This window comes from Rhipicephalus sanguineus, chromosome 5 (assembly GCF_013339695.2).
Source record: "Rhipicephalus sanguineus isolate Rsan-2018 chromosome 5, BIME_Rsan_1.4, whole genome shotgun sequence".
Classification (NCBI taxonomy): Eukaryota; Metazoa; Arthropoda; class Arachnida; order Ixodida; family Ixodidae; genus Rhipicephalus; species Rhipicephalus sanguineus.
The window spans coordinates 167655032-167673770 of NC_051180.1; the positions used below are offsets into that span (position 1 = coordinate 167655032).

An 18739-nucleotide genomic window follows, 5' to 3' on the forward strand; every position below is an offset into this window, starting at 1 on the left:
GGTCGTAGGCTTCCAGCCAGCTTTCGGGTCTTCGAACGACGATCCGCGGAAGGTGGGCGGCTCCTTGGGCTGGCGAAAAAGGATTGGCGCAGGCTGCACGTGGTCGGTCATCGTCGCTGTGGTCGATGTTGAGATCTGCGGCTGGCTGGGTTTTTCGGGAAGGAGCCCGTGCTCTGGCTGCAGTCCCTTCTGCCTGCGGCTTGTTCGACGATCCGGGATTTCCTTGCCGTCGTCCTCGTCGCGGCTTGGGTTGGGTCAGCGCTCCGCGGTGGCGTCCGGATCATGAAGCAGCACCTCCACCAGATGTCACGTGGTCGTGACGTCGACGAGGACCAGCAGTCGGCGTTTGCAGGATGAAACTGTTTATTTGGCCGAACTTGTGGCCGGAAAATCAGAACTAGAACTATACAGCAATACACGCTGTACAATGATAGCGGCGAACAGGGCGTCGTCCGTCGATCAACTGACAAGCGGTCAAGCGCGTCTGCTTTTATACAGATGCTATGGAACTTTCCAGCAATATCGCGGTGGCGGCGTATCTCTCGACAACGCTGGAACATTCGCGTGCGGCGCGCAATCTTAACAAACGATCTACCAGAATCGTGAAGCTTCTCGAACACTGCTTCGGGGCCAGCGTCGAGCGTTGATAACCGTCCTTGCTGGTCAAACTCGAACACATCAAAATAAAAGCAGAAGCGGGCGTGGCAATATGATGTCGGAGCATAAGTTTAATAAATATAAAGGCCAATTAACCCTCAGGATAATTATTGGAACTTAGTCGAATTAGGTTATTGAAACAACCATCTGTTTTTCTTGTTGGTATGTGACAAGAAGATGGCACATACCCGCAAGGCAGTTCTGTAGTGCACTACATAACTGTATTTTTCACTCATCAGTTACATTAATGTGGACGGCGGCGAACAAGCCTGTCCTGGTAGATTGTGAGCGTGGGGGCGTGGGGTCAAAGCCCAGAACTGCCGAAATAACTTGTTTTTTTACTTTTATGTTTATTTATGCCGATTATCATCTTAGGTGATGAAGGGACTGACGGACGGACGGACGGACGGACAGTGTCCTCGTTCGGTCGGCATAGAAATGCTTGTACGCGCAAAACATTCATTTCTCCCTCTATAATTACAAACAGAAGAGAGGACATGCGCGCACAGCAAGAAATCACAGCCCACTACAGACTAAATCGACAAATATACCCGGGAGCGGACAGAACCCTAGTAAGAGAGCGGAGGTTATGCGGTGAAAATTACAGGCGGTTTTTTTCCAACCCAGTACTCTACAGCAAGTGGCATCCCGAAGTATTTAGGTCCCAGTGCGAATTTTGTCATGAGGCAGCCAATTTGGCCCACATGATATGGACACGTCCGACTCAGTACGATAGCTCGCACACCCTAGAATCCTAGGACGCTCTGCTCTGCTACACAGACCCCAACGTCCAGCAGGACACCATCAGTCAAGCCCTTGCTGCTGCCGGTGTCTCAAGGATTTCCGGCCGACGGCTAGGGGCGATGGGGGAGGTGGACGTCTACTGACGTCAATGATTGCTCTTCCAATAGTTTTTTATGTTTTTTTCCAGTAGTGTTGTATGCCGGGGTCCACCACGGCTCCACTGACGTATTTCCATCACGGATATGACGTTGTAAAGTATAAAGAATAACAGATGGCAAAGAAATAAACTAGAAGAAAACGTTCCGCACCGGGAGTCGAACTTACGACCCTTGCTCCGCAGCGCGCAGCGCGAAACGATTAGGCTACAGACGACACGTTCGTCGCTATGCTGACGGCAGGCTATTTGTATAAACAATTTGCCGGTGGCGGTACTCTGAGATCGGTGGTACATCAGCGTGCTTTCGTTATCACTAGCGAGATGTTGCGAAGGGCTTGAAGAGCGCGCTTTAAGATCGACGCTTCACGCGTCGCGATGAGTGCGCGTCTCTACAGGGCTTGGTCGCTCGTTCGCGCGCTTATCTTTTGATGGGGGTGGTTTGTAAGTCTTGTGCTCTCACCGCAAATTTGCGTTGAGGGCACGAAGGTCACTTCGCTCACTGCAGCGGCCGCTTTTGTGAAAGGAGCGCGCTCCTCACACAAAAATAAGCTACAACTGTGACAGTTCGCGCTCATCCTGTGTAGGTTCGTTCCGTGTGTACTTTCTGTTTGAGCAGCCTGTTGCAAGTTTCGAGCTGCTTGCCGTTCTTCGCGTGACATTACAATTTGTTGCTATATCATTCATTCCTTCACCATTGGGGCGAAAGAATGCCCAACAAACGCTCAACTACGTCTGTGAAGACACGTTTCACTTTCGTGTTATACCGATTCCTATGACGGAGGGATCAGCCATGGTTTTTTCTCTTCCCTCTTTAAAGTGAAGAAGGCGAAGGGACAGAGAGCGGAAAGAGGAATATTTATCGTCGCTTTAGAGCTTCCCAGACGTAGTGGCAACCAAAAAGTAGGGGCAGCTATACGCACTAGCGGTGCAACGACTGAGGCAGCGGCAGCGCTGGTGGCGTTGCCCTCCTTCTTTCCCCCCTCCTCACCTTCACTTCCCTTTCCCACCCCTTGCTAGTATACTATACTATGCATGGCTATGCTGCTCTCATTTTCTCTCTCTCTATTTTGTGTCTGTTCTTCTATCTATTTTTCTCTGTGTGTCTATGTTTCTGCATATATCTTTTCCTCTTTCTTTATTTTCTTTCTCTCTCTCTCTCTGTATTCGTACTGTCGTCTTCCGTCTTTTTCTCTCTTTCTCTCTATTTCTCTCCTTCTCTTCTATTTCTTTGTCTCTCTCTCTCTCTAGGTACTCGTTCTCTCGTCAATCAGAGTTATTCGGCATACGCGGCATACAAATCGGCACACGCGGTCTGTGAGCGAAGCAGATGATGATGGAGAGGACGAAAAGAGCGGGGCTTGTTCATGATTATGATAGTTTTTTCGTGTGACCGCACGGCACAACGAAAACCTTTAAAGCTCAGCTGTCAAATTAAGAGCCCCTCCAAAGCGGGAAAATAGGGGCAAGCGAATGTTAGCAACGTGCGTGTCCGAGCTAATATTTTCTTTCTTCCTTGATATCGCATGGAGCAATGCTCCCTCCGAACTTCTTGCTTCTACGATGCCGTGAATTAGACCGTCACACACGTGCTGAACAGCGCTAAACTTGTTGCTGCAGGCAACAACGACGCTCGTGCCTGAAACAATGATAGGCAACAACGAAACGTCACAGCGTGAAACGACAAGTGACCTCGATAAAAGATCAGATTTCCATATATGAGAAACGGCTGATCGCCGAGAAGCCCACGATCGAGAGAGCATCAGTTATTGGAAAACGGCGCACAGAAGTAGGCATGTGACCGGCCCACCTTCGAAGGCTTGTTTGAGTACAGCCCCCATTCCTGTACACTCAACGGCGCCGGTTTTTCGCGAACTATGCCGCCACTACCGAACTCTGTGACTCACAGAAACTCCGCTTAAAGCTCCACGCATAATCTCTTGGGCAGTTTTGCATAGATGATGTGCAAGCATAGAGCTTTATTGTAGGTTGTGGCCTTCCATAAAACGTTTTTCGGGCGGTACCGGCATGGCGTCTTTCATCTTCTATCCATCTTCATTGTTTAGAACTTCCCCACAGCAGCCGCACCCTAAATAATCAAAACACGAGTTGGCATCAAATTTTTGCAAAGTGTAAATTTTTCTGATGCTCACAATCTTCCATGCCGGCTTTACATAATCTTAGAGACGGCTTTTTATGCTCACTCAACGAGATAACTTTGTGTACGTGCCTCTGTCAGAGGGACTGCTCACAGCTAAGACGATCACCACTATAGAGAAATAAATGCATAAGACAATAGGAGTTTTCTAGGTTTGAACAGAGGAAGTTTGGTTTGAGCCCTGGCTTTGAACCTCATTATATGAACTCAATGGTTGCCATATTACAGCAGCATCCATAGTCGAACTAAATTTCAGCAACGTTCCTTTTTCGACGATTTCTCGTCACTTCAACTATACATGATATCGCCTCAATCTCTGTCCCGTTTGCCTTTGCATCATAGGTTGTTATCTTTTGATCACTCATTACCACTACTTATAGTTAGTATTACAGCGAAACTGTATATGGCTTCAAAGTGGGAAAATGTGGTGGTCCGTGAGTTCGCAGAGAAACTATAATGAAGAAGAAATGCTAGCATATACTACCTCGAAGTTACTTCGCGCTTGCGCAAGTTTCTCTTCTGGATTTGCCAGCATATATAGATAGAGATGGTATCTGCTGCACCGTGAATCGCTATGCAAAAAATTTTTTAGAGGTTCTTAATATCCTTTAAAGTAACCTCACCAAACACAAAGTTTGAAACACGTATCTAATGTGGTGATAGAGACATCAAAAGCTGCAGCAGAAGACGCTTCGGTGGATCCCAGCTCGTCATAAATACCGAGGTCACACATTTAGCTTCGCTGCCTAACCATCTGTACGGAGTGCATGAGCAGTGATTTTAAAACTGAAGCTGTTTAATCTATTGGTAACTTGTGCTCTGTCGTGCAAAGCTACTCAGGTAGGTATGCACGACAGGCATTGGGCAAGCATCACTACCGAGTACAGCAGGTGCGAGCGTTGGGCGAAAACTCTGCTCGGCGAAGTAGAGAACGTGAAACATGGGAAAGAGAGAAAGAAAGAAAGAAAGAAAGAAAGAAAAAGAGAGAGAAGTAAAGCGATAGAAAGAAAGAGAAAGAGAAAAATAGAGAAAAATAATTTTTTTTCTGATATCTCTGTCTATACTTCTAATTTTGACAACGCCGATAATAGAGCGTACTAGCAAGACTTGGTCCAGGTGTTGCTATCTAAATAATGGAAACGGTGAGCTGGACGATTATGAAGTCTAACAAAACTGCCAATAACCTAGAAAGAACCTAACAGCAAGTAGCAAAAGCCCAGCAACGACCTAGAAGCAGCCTAGGAAACAACATAGATGAGAGCCTAGCAGCTACCTAGAAGCAACCTAGCATTCTCTAAGCTGAAAGCCTTGCAACTACCTAGAAACAATATGTTATCACCTAGCTAAAGCCTAGCAACAACCTAGAAGCAACCGAGAAACAACCTAGCATCACCTAGCTATAGCCTACCAACAACCTAGAAGCAATCTAGAATCAACCTAGCGTCACCTAGATAAAGCCTACCAAAAACCTAGAAGCAATCTAGAATCAACCTAGCGTCACCTAGATAAAGCCTACCAACAACCTAGAAGCAACCTAGAAACAACCTAGCATCACCTAGCTATAGCCTACCAACAACCTAGAAGCAATCTAGAATCAACCTAGCGTCACCTAGATAAAGCCTACCAACAACCTAGAAGCAATCTAGAATCAACCTAGCGTCACCTAGATAAAGCCTACCAACAACCTAGAAGCAATCTAGAATCAACCTAGCGTCACCTAGATAAAGCCTACCAACAACCTAGAAGCAACCTAGAAACAACCTAGCATCACTGTCACTTCTCCCGTTAATCGGGATGGCAATCGCCGGGCGGATTCTAAGGGCTGTCGTCACGGCCCTCCGAAAACGCACCACGAAAGCGCGGACAAATTAGGGTTGGTCCTTTGGTGCGCCAGCGGACGCCGGTTGTGGTCCAAAGACCGAGTCAGAGCCGAGAGTCGATAACACAAACGAAAACGAAATATATTCTCAGTTAAGGCAATACAAATATCACAAACACGTGCACACTCGGCGGGTACGAGTTACAACATCACTATATAACTCAGATGGTGTTTACACAACGGGAGCTAAACAAACAGATCACACGCTACAAATGCAATCGCACGCATTACAACTATTCAACGACAGTTAAAGTCCTGAATAAACAATGGCGTATCCAGTCCACAATACTTGGACGGTAAACGAATGCTTCTCTTCAAGGAAACACTCACGCCAGCTCCAGCGTTGATCGTCGTAGCTCAACCGTCGTCGTGACTTGTCACGGCTCACACGGCGTCGTCATCGGATTCTTCCAGATCGACTGACCGCACACCATCATAAACACGTCTTCTTTGGCCAACGGAGCCACACTTCGCATAACTTCACCATCACCGGGCTGACTGGCTCGCTCACTCCTTCACTGACTTCACTGGCCCCCTGACTGGTCGTCGTCGCACGCTTTTATCCACTTCTCCACCGGTTTCTAGAAGCGCCGGGAGAGCTCTTCGGCGTGCAGTACAGTTAAGGCTAGAGAAAGGGCGAGAGCTTTCTCGTAGGTTCGAATCGCGGCGGCATCATCGGCCATGCGTCACCCTTTCCTTCTAGAAAGATCCAGGCTTTGCTGGGCGTTCGATCGTTTTGCCTGCGTTTGGCTCGAGTGGGTGAGGAGGATGCTGCGCGCCGGCGTCTTTTGATGCTTGTTTTTTCGTCGTTCGCGCTTCTTGGGCGCGCGACTCGCGCCGTTCTGTCGCGCAGCTGCTTGAAAGCGGCCTCGCGCGCGCTTTATTACGCGCTAATTTGTGACAATCACCTAGCTATAGCCTACCAACAACCTAGAAGTAATCTAGAATCAACCTAGCGCCACATAGATAAAGCCTACCAACAACCTAGAAGTAATCTAGAATCAACTAGCGTCACCTAGATAAAGCCTACCAACAACCTAGAAGCAACCTAGAAACAACCTAGCATCACCTAGCTATAGCCTACCAACAACCTAGAAGCAATCTAGAATCAACCTAGCGTCACCTAGATAAAGCCTACCAACAACCTAGAAGCAATCTAGAATCAACCTAGCGTCACCTAGATAAAGCCTACCAACAACCTAGAAGCAACCTAGAAACAACCTAGCATCACCTAGCTATAGCCTACCAACAATCTAGAAGCAATCTGGAATCAACCTAGCGTCACCTAGATAAAGCCTACCAACAACCTAGAAGCAACCTAGAAACAACTAGCTACCTAGCATCACCAACAACCTAGAAGCTAGAATAACCTAGCCACCTAGATAAAGCCAAAAACAACCTAGAAACAACCTAGCAATCTAGCCTAAACAACCTAGAAGCAACTAGAATCAACCTAGCGTCACCTAGATAAAGCCTACCAACAACCTAGAAGCAACCTAGAAACAACCTAGCATCACCTAGCTATAGCCTACCAACAACCTAGAAGCAATCTAGAATCAACCTAGCGTCACCTAGATAAAGCCTACCAACAACCTAGAAGCAACCTAGAAACAACCTAGCATCACCTAGCTATAGCCTACCAACAACCTAGAAGCAATCTAGAATCAACCTAGCGTCACCTAGATAAAGCCTACCAACAACCTAGAAGCAACCTAGAAACAACCTAGCATCACCTAGCTATAGCCTACTAACAACCTAGAAGCAATCTAGAATCAACCTAGCGTCACCTAGATAAAGCCTACCAACAACCTAGAAGCAACCTAGAAACAACCTAGCATCACCTAGCTATAGCCTACCAACAACCTAGAAGCAATCTAGAATCAACCTAGCGTCACCTAGGTAAAGCCTACCAACAACCTAGAAGCAACCTAGAAACAACCTAGCATCACCTAGCTATAGCCTACCAACAACCTAGAAGCAATCTAGAATCAACCTAGCGTCACCTAGATAAAGCCTACCAACAACCTAGAAGCAACCTAGAAACAACCTAGCATCACCTAGCTATAGCCTACCAACAACCTAGAAGCAATCTAGAATCAACCTAGCGTCACCTAGATAAAGCCTACCAACAACCTATAAGCAACCTAGAAACAACCTAGCATCACTTAGCGATAGCCTACCAACAACCTAGAAGCAATCTAGAATCAACCTAGCGTCACCTAGATAAAGCCTATCAACAACCTAGAAGCAACCTAGAAACAACCTAGCATCACCTAGCTATAGCCTGCCAACAACCTAGAAGCAATCTAGAATCAACCTAGCGTCACCTAGATAAAGCCTACCAACAACCTAGAAGCAACCTAGAAACAACCTAGCATCACCTAGCTATAGCCTACCAACAACCTAGAAGCAATCTAGAATCAACCTAGCGTCACCTAGATAAAGCCTAGCAACAACCTACAAGCAACGAGGTTAAACTTTAGAATCGTCCAGTTTCGCCGTTTCAAGCCTTGCGCGACATGGTGCAAGCTTCGGCATTCTTTATCAGGGACACTAACGCCCATTGACATTGATTCCGTTCTTACTCTTCCTTATACAGTTGTTATATGAGCCATACTATATAAGCGTATCATATCCTTTTACTCCAGAAAACAGGCTCTCGATCAGAGCAACATTCTCCCGCTTTTGCCTCAGGTTAGGGACCCGAGCTGGCCGCGTTATTAGCTCGGGTTCCCTAAAGAAAACCAGGGTTCACAAGTTCATTTCTGCGCAACAGTCTTTCTAGGGAGCGAGCGGGTGTGAGTCGCGATAGCCATCAAAATTGCACGCATGGCAGTATGGAAGTTCATTCATATATTACGATAACTAAAGTTAAAAAAAAAACTATATTGCGATGTGAAAACTTTGGCACACAACGAAGCAAGTAAATAATAAGTAATGCTTGGATAATGTACATCGCATAGATTTTTTTTCTAACTTCGCAAATTATTTTTGGGAGCCATCTTCCCATTTGTTCATACGGCAGCATCCTCATTGAACTTCTTCAATGGGGAATTTCAAAAAATACTTTCTTGCCTGAAACAAAACATGTAATGATAAAACTTGCCATATAAGAAAAACTATTTATTTGCTCTCGATTGAGGTATAAAGATCACTTTTAATTGGATCACCACGTAGTGTATATTGCGTCTCAGTGTGGACCAAAACGAAGATTTTATCAAATTCGGGATTTTTTTCTCATAATATTTAGGAATCTCAATGGTCGCAAAATATTTTAAACACAAAATATACCTTAAGTAGAGCAAGTATTGATTACTCAGATACTCATACATCGCGGAATACTATTAGAGAGGAAATGCAAACATAGAACATTTGCGTAAACTTTCCGGGTGCGTAATGGCAGAAAAATTGCAATAATATTATTGAGCTCCAGAAACCTTATAGAAACGCCTTTGCTTAATATATAAACCAAGCTTAATATTGAAACGGGAATCAATACTCTCAGAATAAATTTGCTGACAAACATAACTGAGACGACACTCTGCGAAATCGGAAAGGCTCCCCCGTGCTCAAAAATTCCTTTCTTTCCTAAATATTCCAGCAAATCACTGTTTTCAACGCAGTACATCAGCGCAATCGTTTTCGGATATATTTGAGGTGCTAGCCCAAATGGCTGGGAGATTTAGCGTCGAATGAAAAAATACTTTCGTTAAAGGCGCACTTACTTACGAATAAAGCTGTAAAAACGGAATACCTTTGTATAGCATACGAGAACGAATGTTTGAAAGTGACAACAAGGTTGACAATTAGCGCCGCTCTGAATGCGTCCGAAAAATCGCTTCGGTGATGATTAACTTGCCAGCTGCGCTGAAGGAATCTCACCTACCGCTATAATCGCTATAAAATGCCAGCGGAGCAGACTGGACGATAAGTGCTCTCACTCAAGTAGCGCATAATTGTTGTCTTCTAACAAGCTACAGCTTCAGGCGGCGCGGTGACTTTCTAGGAGACCTCATTTTCCCGAAAACGCTCACGGAGAGCTGCTGGAGGGAAAAGAATGCATCCGACGTACCACACGAGCTCTTATACCTCCGTGTGGCTCAGACCTCCCTGGTGGTTCAACCCGCCGAGATGAGGTTACGTGACGGAGGTTTCGTGTCGGGGTTGCGCTTAGCCCATCCGTGACCATTCTCTGGGCGCAACATGTATACCGCGGCGCATACGGTACTCATGTCCATTTCGCTAAGCCCCGATCCGCGATGTGCCTGCCGCGCACTTGTTGTGGACTTGCACAGGCCTGCAATTAAGCAGTCTTCGCCCCCTCCGTGCAACGGGCCTCAGGCCAGGCCGACCACCCGATCAGGACCGCTGGATCCACGGACTTTACAACCGTTTGCTATTAGACTTATACACGAAGGACATTTGCATGTGTATTTTTGATACCATGAATTACTATATCTAGGGCAGGCTTTTGACAAGACATACATCTAAATATCGACGCCTTAGTAACAGTCACTCAAAACTCTTGATAACATACTGTAATCACAAAGCCAATTTGCCTGCTGTTATTGCTACACAGTAACCCACCTTACACCCTTAAGGGGGGTTTTGGCCGGTGTCTATAACTAACACCCTTACACCCTAGGAAAGGGTGTTTTTCACGTATCAAAACCCCATACCATAGGGTGTTTCCAATAGCCTAAAACACCCTTATTACTGAAAAATGTGAAAAATAAAATCTACTGGTCAGGGGACAAGCAATTACAGATGACGTCAGCGGTAATACGGTGAATAATTCGTCTTTTATATAATCGTTGGGTTTGAAACGTCCCATTCAGCTTGTCGCCTTACTTCTATGCGAGTTTTAGACCGCAGATCTTTTGGTTTTGTGGCGCGCGCCAGTTATCGACTTGCCTCATCGAAGTGAGTGGAAAGCGAGCGGTTCGGTTTTGGTGAACATGAAAGCATCGGCGTGCGCTACTCCGGGCAAACACCCGATGTCTTGATGACGTGACAGAGTAGGCACGGTAGCTTCACTTATTCAATATTTCCACAGTGCATTTGGCTTGCATTTCTTTCAGCTTTCACGCATGCCATTCGGCTGCTGTGAAGAGGTCTTCGCCGGCGCAGAATGAAGCCGTGATCACTGGATCTGAGAATCAGGACTTTTCTTTTTTCACGCCATCTAAATTACATTTGTGTACTGTTGCATTGTTAAAAAATTCTCCTGGCGCTTCCCATGGAAAAAAGAAGAAGAAGAAGAAGAAGAAGAAGAAGAAGAGAAGAGAAGAAGAAGAAGCCTTTTAGGAATATACCTGACATAAAAAGGTCGAATTTCAATTTAACGACGTTTCAATGTACCAATGTGCCGATGTTGGTCCACTTCGTCCAATCAAGGTTTAACTGTATTAGCGATATAATACCGTGTAAATTTATAGTTTTCCATGTCTACCTTCTAGATTAAAACATAAGAGTGCGTAAAGTATTTCTTCTTTTGTTCATGATGCTGCACACCTACCAAATGTCCTTTCTGTACGTTACATCAGACGTCCTCAGCGAAAAAACACAAACGTAATCAGTTCGCTGACGTCATGTTTACCTGCAGCTGGGCCTTTGCATTGTTTTCGTACAGATCACGTATTTTCGATTGACACGTTTCTACGCCTGCGTTTTTACAGGGCGTCCTCCCCCTGTACTATCGTGGTGGCAAGATGCCAGGATGCTGCAGGACACGACTCGGCAAGCAATGGCTGAAGAGGAAGCCTCCAGGAGCCTTCTGCATATCGACCTTTTGCAACGGAGTCATCTCATGGCTCGTATAATCTGCAAGGCTCGAAGTGGCGACGAAGAGGATGAAGCGAGTATCACCCTTGATATGAATTGTAGCAAGAAGACATACCTTGCGGCAGACATTTTTGCTCTCAGGTCCTCCCCAAAATAATGAAAGCTTCTCGCTTTATATGCGATCCCGCGTATGAAAATGGGCGAAATGTCGGAACGTACATCCTGCAAGCAATTTGTTCCCTGTTTCGCTCGCAGCCAAAAGCATTAGAGCCGCCTCTGTGCATGAAAAAAAAACATAAGAGTGGCCACGCCAATGCATTGCGCAAAAATATGGTGAATATGATGTAGCTAGTTAAGGCTTAGGTGCTGGTCCACTACATACCAATGGTTGGTAGGGTTACCGGGTTGATTGAATTACTTCTACCCATCACATGCGAAATACCGTATGCCGAGGAAGCATATAGAACAGATACATATGCTGAATAGTGTAACGTTAAAGGGACACTAAAGGCAAATATTAATTCGACGTTGATTGTTAAATAGCGATCCAGAAAACCTCGTAGTGCTACTTTTATGCCAAGGAAGTGCTTATTTTCAAATTTTAGTGGTCGCGGATGCCTTTTAGTGGTCCAGATGCGGACCACTAAAACGCGGTGGTCCGCATCGCGTTCGCGCACTTCAAATCACCCGCCTGAAATCAGACTTTCATACGTCACTGCTGCCGTGCCCAACGTTGCCCGCCTTTACTGCGCGGCCGCCGACACTAGTAGCAGCAGAGCGAAAGTAGCGGGACCCACAGCAGCAACAACGGCCATCGAAGCCATCGAAGCTTGCCGCAATCGCCACAATGAATGTGGACGGAGAACTTGACAACGAGGCATTGGTTCGTGACGCTGGGCTCCAATTACGCGACTTGAGCCCCGATGAACGCGGTATGCTGCTGTGGGCTCGTAGTGTCGGCGTCGTTGCATGCGGCATTTTGTCGAACTTTCTGTAGAGCGACTTTCACGAGCCCGCAAAACACACGCGGCAGTACGCGATACCGAAACTACCACTGAGACGCGACCGCGTGAGCGAAGCAGGGCGCCGGGCGAAGCCCAGTTCGGCGAAAACGGAACCCTCGCACCGTTCCCCATGGAAACGCCACAGAGGTTCTTCTTTCCATGAATCAAACGGAAACGAACAAATAGCATTTTATTACGCCTTTTGGTGCACGGAAGTTCTTTTTTTTTTATTGCTGCTAGTTTGATTACTAGTGATTAATTGTAGGCAGACTCTCATACGTCATCGGGATCACTTCGAAAATGTCCCACTCGTGGCGCTCATCATGTGATACATTTATCTTAATTACTCGGTAAGTAGGGCACTGCTGTTGATAATATTGCCGTTTTAGAAGTTGTCATACATTGAGCTTTCACTCTGATATAAATTGTTATTTGCCTTTAGTGTCCCTTTAAAGACATATAGCCTTGTGTAATACGTAGTTAGAAAAGCGACCACGCCTGTGCCCGACACGCAGCACAGACACTGCTAAGCGGGAGGAGCTCGCCTTCTAATAGCACGTCGTACTTGTGTGAGGGCAGTTACTTTAGGTAATGAGGTTAGAAATCAGTGGTTTAACCTGGACAGATTTATCGAAATATAGCCAGGTGTGCACCGTAACTGTACGAAGTACGTTGTAATGGACATGCAGTTTGAGACTGAGGTCACTATATTGTGTATCAAAAACAGAATACAAATGATCATGTCAAACATGGCTCATTGTTCCTGCTTCTATATGTCATTTTCATGTCTATACCTCATTAACTTCTTCGCCGAGCGGTCGCGCTCACTAGTTACCACTGGCCAGACATGTTCAAATTACTGATTTAATAGCTTCCATAGCCAACCTGTATAAAGCAGATGCAATGATCTGAGCGAATGTTGTCCTTTTCTATCACCTTCATAAATTAAGTTCATTGTATACTTTGCCGCCCATGGCCCTTGCGCCACAAAACCCCACTAATCATCATTACTTTGCCGCCAACTGTTCAGTATGCGCCTATCCTGTAAGCTTTCTGCTACAATTTTAAGTGTGCTTTTTTACTGAAGGAAAACTGCTAGCCGGCCTAGTTGGAACGAATTCATTGTGGTACTTGCGCGAAAACAAACGGGGACGAAGAAAGGTGTACACGCGCTTGTCCATGCGTACACCTTTCCGTGTGCATACGGAGAGGTGTACACACAGACAAGCGTGTCTCTTGTCTGTGTGTCCTTGTGTTTGTCCGTGTATACATTCTTTCCTTTGGTAGAACTGAAATGTACTTTAGCCACAGGAACGTTTGCGAAGCCGTGTGCGATTTTTTACGGGAAACAAAAAGAATAGAATGTTGAGTTTATGTACAATTTCACTGTTTCAGCCTATCGGCTTCTTTTTTTTTGAAAATCTTGATTGTACCAGTGAATTTATTTTTAAACCATCCATTCCTAAACATATTCGGACTAAAACAATTTTATTTCTAAAATAAGATGCCACCCGTTTCATGGCCGATCCCCTGCGGTGGGTTGCGCCAAGTAGCTGAGGACCGACCGACCGACCGACCGACCACCTTTCGTTGTCCCCGGTTGTTTTCGCGCAAGTACCAGAATGAAGCTTTTTTACTGTTTTGTTCTGGTAAGTTAATCAAATTAATGAGAACCCCACCCAATCTCCTGGCGGTGCGTTTAATCATTTTTTCTTCCACCTTCTTTCCGCTGCGTTCGCTGTTCTCATGCATTAGCTCTCCTTCCATAGATCTCGAGATTTTCCGCATACTATTATTAATCGGAGAAAAAAATGTCTCTATTCGTTTTAAAAGATTCGGCTGTTCCCCTGCGGCTAACTTAGCGCCTCGTTTCTTTCTAAATTTTTTCCTCTTTGATCCCCAATATGTTTTTGTGGTATACTCGCTACTTTATAAGATGATGTGGCTCCAAGATACCCTGGGTGAGGCCCTCCTCTTGTCATAAATACCTGACGGTCAACCATGACTTTCACCTTAGTATTGCTTCCACCAAAATCTGCACCATCGAGTTTTCTTTCCCTTCATAGATTTTCCATTTTCTGTGCAATTCATTCTCCGGCCTCTGCGCATTTTTTGCTTTTCTGATCCCGGGAAGCTTCGCGTCATTTCCCGATCACATTCCTATCGCAGTCTAGCTTTCGTACACTGCCTATTATCAAATGACTTTAATTCACAGTGCCCTAGCTTCAAGGGACGTGAAAATCTACAACACAAGCTCTGGCGATGCCCCCGGTTACGTGGGGTCAAGGACGTCACAGAACAAAAACAGTGGTTAGGCTAGGACTAACTGTCCCCACGTCGGAGCGTCCCGCGGAGCCGCCCTAAGGTGTGGCACCTCTCAGGATGCTTTTAATAAAATTCTTCGTACCGTATCCCGAATTTCCTTTTTCAACCAGCTCTTCGGCCTTCTTTCCCCTTCCCAGTATATACTTTGCTCCTCTTTCCCTATTTACGTCGTCAATGCGTGTACAAGCTCACTGCTCCTCCGTCGTGCAGTGCGCCCGCTGAAAGTTGCCATCGCCACACCGGAAACGGTCCTCGTGGCGGAGCAAGCGGCACAAATTCGCTGCGATTCGTGGGGCTCAAGGCCGGCCGCAAACCTCAGCTGGTGGATGGGCAGCCGGCGCATGACACGCAGTGCGGTCAACGTCGACGAGTCGAGCGGCCGCACTAGCAGCCTGCTCGCCTTCACGCCCGGAGCTGACGACCACGGCCGGCGGATCCGCTGTCGCGCTGCCAATGAGCGTGTGCCTGGTAGCGCAATTGAAGATGCGCTTCTACTAGAGGTGAGCCGCAGTGGTGAGCTTACTGAAGCCATATTATATGAAATAACGCTGTCTTGAAACAAGTAATGTCGCTGGAACCAACTTTTCGACAAGTGCACTTCTGAGACCCTTGTAAAGGTTGCCTCAAGCGACGTTCCTCCTTCTACTTCTCACAATTTCAAAGATTCACTTTCAATTTCTGTCTTTTTAAAAGGTTTTTATGAAATATTAACACGCGGGCAGGTGCAGAGTAGCGCAAATACTTAAAGGTCGTCGCCATGATTAGCCAAGCATTCGCTTCTTCTTACTGGCCTTTGGTTCTCCAGCATTCACATCTGAAGAAAAAAAGAAAGACCCGCCACTAGTACTCATTAAAGAAAGTATCTGTCTCTCTCTCTATTACCGTGGCACTAGTAAAGGTAGAAGGTGGAACATGACAAAGGAGGGGTGTGCTTGGAAAATTGAGTGTAGAAGTACGAAATTATCTACCGTAACTTTTAGATGGTGCAATGCTGTATTGAACAAGTTGAATTTTAAATAAAGCTATTTTTATGAAATTTAAGCCACCTTTATTTTTAGCGTAGACAAACGTTAAATAAAATCAATTTTATAACTTCCGCGCAATTAAGTGCCCTACAAAAGGTAAGTGAAGAGCCTACTGAATAGCATCGCACGCATAGGCCGTTCTTGGATTATACATGGGAATCAGTTTCAGAGAAAGCGGTTCCCAATGTACTCCTCAAAACTTCAAATAAATTATCTGATCGTGAAGTTTGCCGCCACCATTTCGATGAAGCTGCCGAAACAAGGTTCAACTGTTTGGATTTTGACGAACGGCTTATCACTGTATTTTTCACCCCTGCTATCGTTATCCGCCATGGTAGCCAAGATATTGTGGTGTTTACATACGGTATTTTAAGCGCAATAGTGGGAAGTAAAAGAACCGTAAGAAATAGAAGAAGAACACAGTGCACAGGGCGACTGTGGCATTGTGCAGATGTGCTAGAGGTCGCTTGTTTGATCTCAGCAGCGGCGGCCGCACATGATGATAGCTAGATGAGCGGGCCGGTACATCTGCATCTTTACACATAGCGCGAATGAAATAATATATACACTAGAAGAATAAACGAGGAAATACGAGCGCTGGCTCACGAATAAAGGTTCACGCATATATAGCAAAAATTGTACATGCGTACATCAGCACACTTGGCCCGCCATTCACCACGGCGCAAGAACCACAAGAAAAATGATAGAAGGTATTGGTGATTAACGATTACATACGCCAAGAAATAGCTTTAGCCTTCTGTGTAAAGCAAGCGGCGCCATGCATACTGCTTTAGAAAACCACTTGGTGATCTAACTTAAACCAGGAAGCTATTGCAGACGGTAAATACGCGGTATTTTTGCATTCGTTTGATCCCTTCATTCCCTTTATTGTGCCCTCCGGGCCGGAGCGTTGCTGAGAGGAGTGGTAACAAAAAAAACATAATTATGAAAAAAAAATGCTCCAATGCAAGAAATCATATAATGCACCAGAAACGTATATGCAACACACCCGTTAACAATATAAACAGGACTTACTCTAAAACATTGTAAAGCCAGAACAAGATCATACAGTTAAACACATGAAAATAAAGGAGTAACAACGAAGAAATTTACGGAAAAAAAATTTTTCAGTTACTCTTAATCAAAACATTCTTGTATTGTTATTGGCCTTTTATGTGTGCACTGACGGTAGGAAGGTGGTTCCGCTCCTCACAAGTACTCGAGAAAAACGAATACCGGATAGTACAGGTGCTACAAAAAGGATCGGCTACGAAATGTTTGGGTAACACCTTCTACGTAGTACCCTACCTGTGACCTTTTAACAAGAAAGTATTTCATGCCGGGGTCCACCAAGACTTCAATGACGTTATTTCCGTCACGGGAATGACGTTGGTAAAGCACACATGAACAGATGACAAAGAAAACTAAAAGGAAAGTTTCGTTGCCGCGGATGAACGGCGCTCTACCAACTATGCTGCCAACACACACACACAAACACACACACACACACACACACACACACACACACACACACACACACACACACACACGCACGCACGCACGCACGCACGCAGACACACACACACAAGCACACACACACAGACGAGGTTATGCAAACGCGCCTTATTTCTCTCACACCTCCGCGATAGAGACGCCAGCGGGAAGTGGGACGTCTTGGCGCGTTCACGACTCAAGCTGTCAACTCTGCCGCTCTCCTTCCTGAATCGCTGTGTGATAATGCATGAGCACTGGCGTAGATGACCCGATTACTGGGTAACGCGCACCATGGCATTTCTCTCCGGAAATGACGCTTTGTATGAGTGCATATTAAGTACCAGTGTTTATTATGTGCTTGTTGATGCCATCATTGCGTGGGTGTCACCATATGCTGTGTCCAGGTGTATCAGACCCGTAGCCAAGGGGGGGGGGGGTCTCAAGAAATTCCTGGCTACGGGCCTGAGGTGTATGTTAACTACTTCAACTACCGCAAAGGTTTACTAATCATCATGGACGTTAGTCGTCGGGATGGAAATGCGTCACCAGGCGTCAACGTGGTTGCATCCACGCCAAACACCGATAGACATTGTGCAAGATCTGACACATCCATGTACAATAAACAATCAACTACTTGTGTGACGGCACCTTTCACTGTCGTGTTATACTGATTCCTATGAAGGAGGGACCAACCATGCTTTATTTGTACATTTATTGAACATTAGGATGAACCTTCCTGAACGAAGCCTCTTTATGTGTAGAATATTGAATAAATGCGTAGCTTCACATGGGTTCACATCCCATCACGACACATCAACCTCGCTTACAAACTTTGTCACGTGAGCACATCGACTGGTTCGGAGCTTGTTGCCCTGCGAGGTGCCGTCGATTATATCAAGCAACAACCGGCTGAGCGATGGGCAATATTCTGCGACTCAAAGACGGCTCTACAATGCGTTTCGTCGGCACTTCGTCGCGGATCGTACGAACAACTTGTGTGTCAGATACGAGAAATGCTGCGCTATGCGACTGAAAGAGGACACAACGTTGTGTTTCAGTGGATACCAAGTCATTGCGGTATCTCCGGCAACGACCTCGCCGATGAAGCTGCCAGAAAAGCACATGTAGAGACGAACCTTGTTTCTATACCGTTATCTAGGATTGATGCGGCTCGATACCTAAGTACGCTGGCGCAGAACATGACACTGCAAAAGTGGCAAACATCACAGTTCACACACCATCGACTGTATTCTCTCGAGCCATCTCTACGACTGCGTCTACTACCTGGTCTTTCCCGGGAGGAAGATACAGTGTTGTGCCGTCTGCGTCTGGGTGTAGCGTTCACCAACGCCTACTCATTTAATATAGAGATGGCCGACAACGCCGAGTGCAACGACTGTGCCGTTGAGGAAACTATTGAGCACCTTCTGTGTTACTGCCCGACATACGCAAACGAGAGGCTTCACCTCAGCACTGCACTAAATCAAATGGACGGAAGCGCTTTCACTGTCGCGA

The 18739-nt window shown here is 45.9% G+C and overlaps 1 protein-coding gene across 1 annotated transcript in view; it reads left to right on the forward strand.

The window, feature by feature from the left end:
• The first annotated feature begins 11311 nt into the window (after positions 1-11311).
• The window catches only part of LOC119395076 (nephrin), a 31289-nt gene continuing 23861 nt past the window's right edge, over positions 11312-18739 (forward strand). The window contains exons 1-2 of the mRNA XM_037662368.2: positions 11312-11453; positions 14916-15205. Of these exons, the coding sequence (XP_037518296.1) occupies positions 11312-11453; positions 14916-15205 (432 nt within the window). The remainder of the gene's footprint in view (positions 11454-14915; positions 15206-18739) is intronic.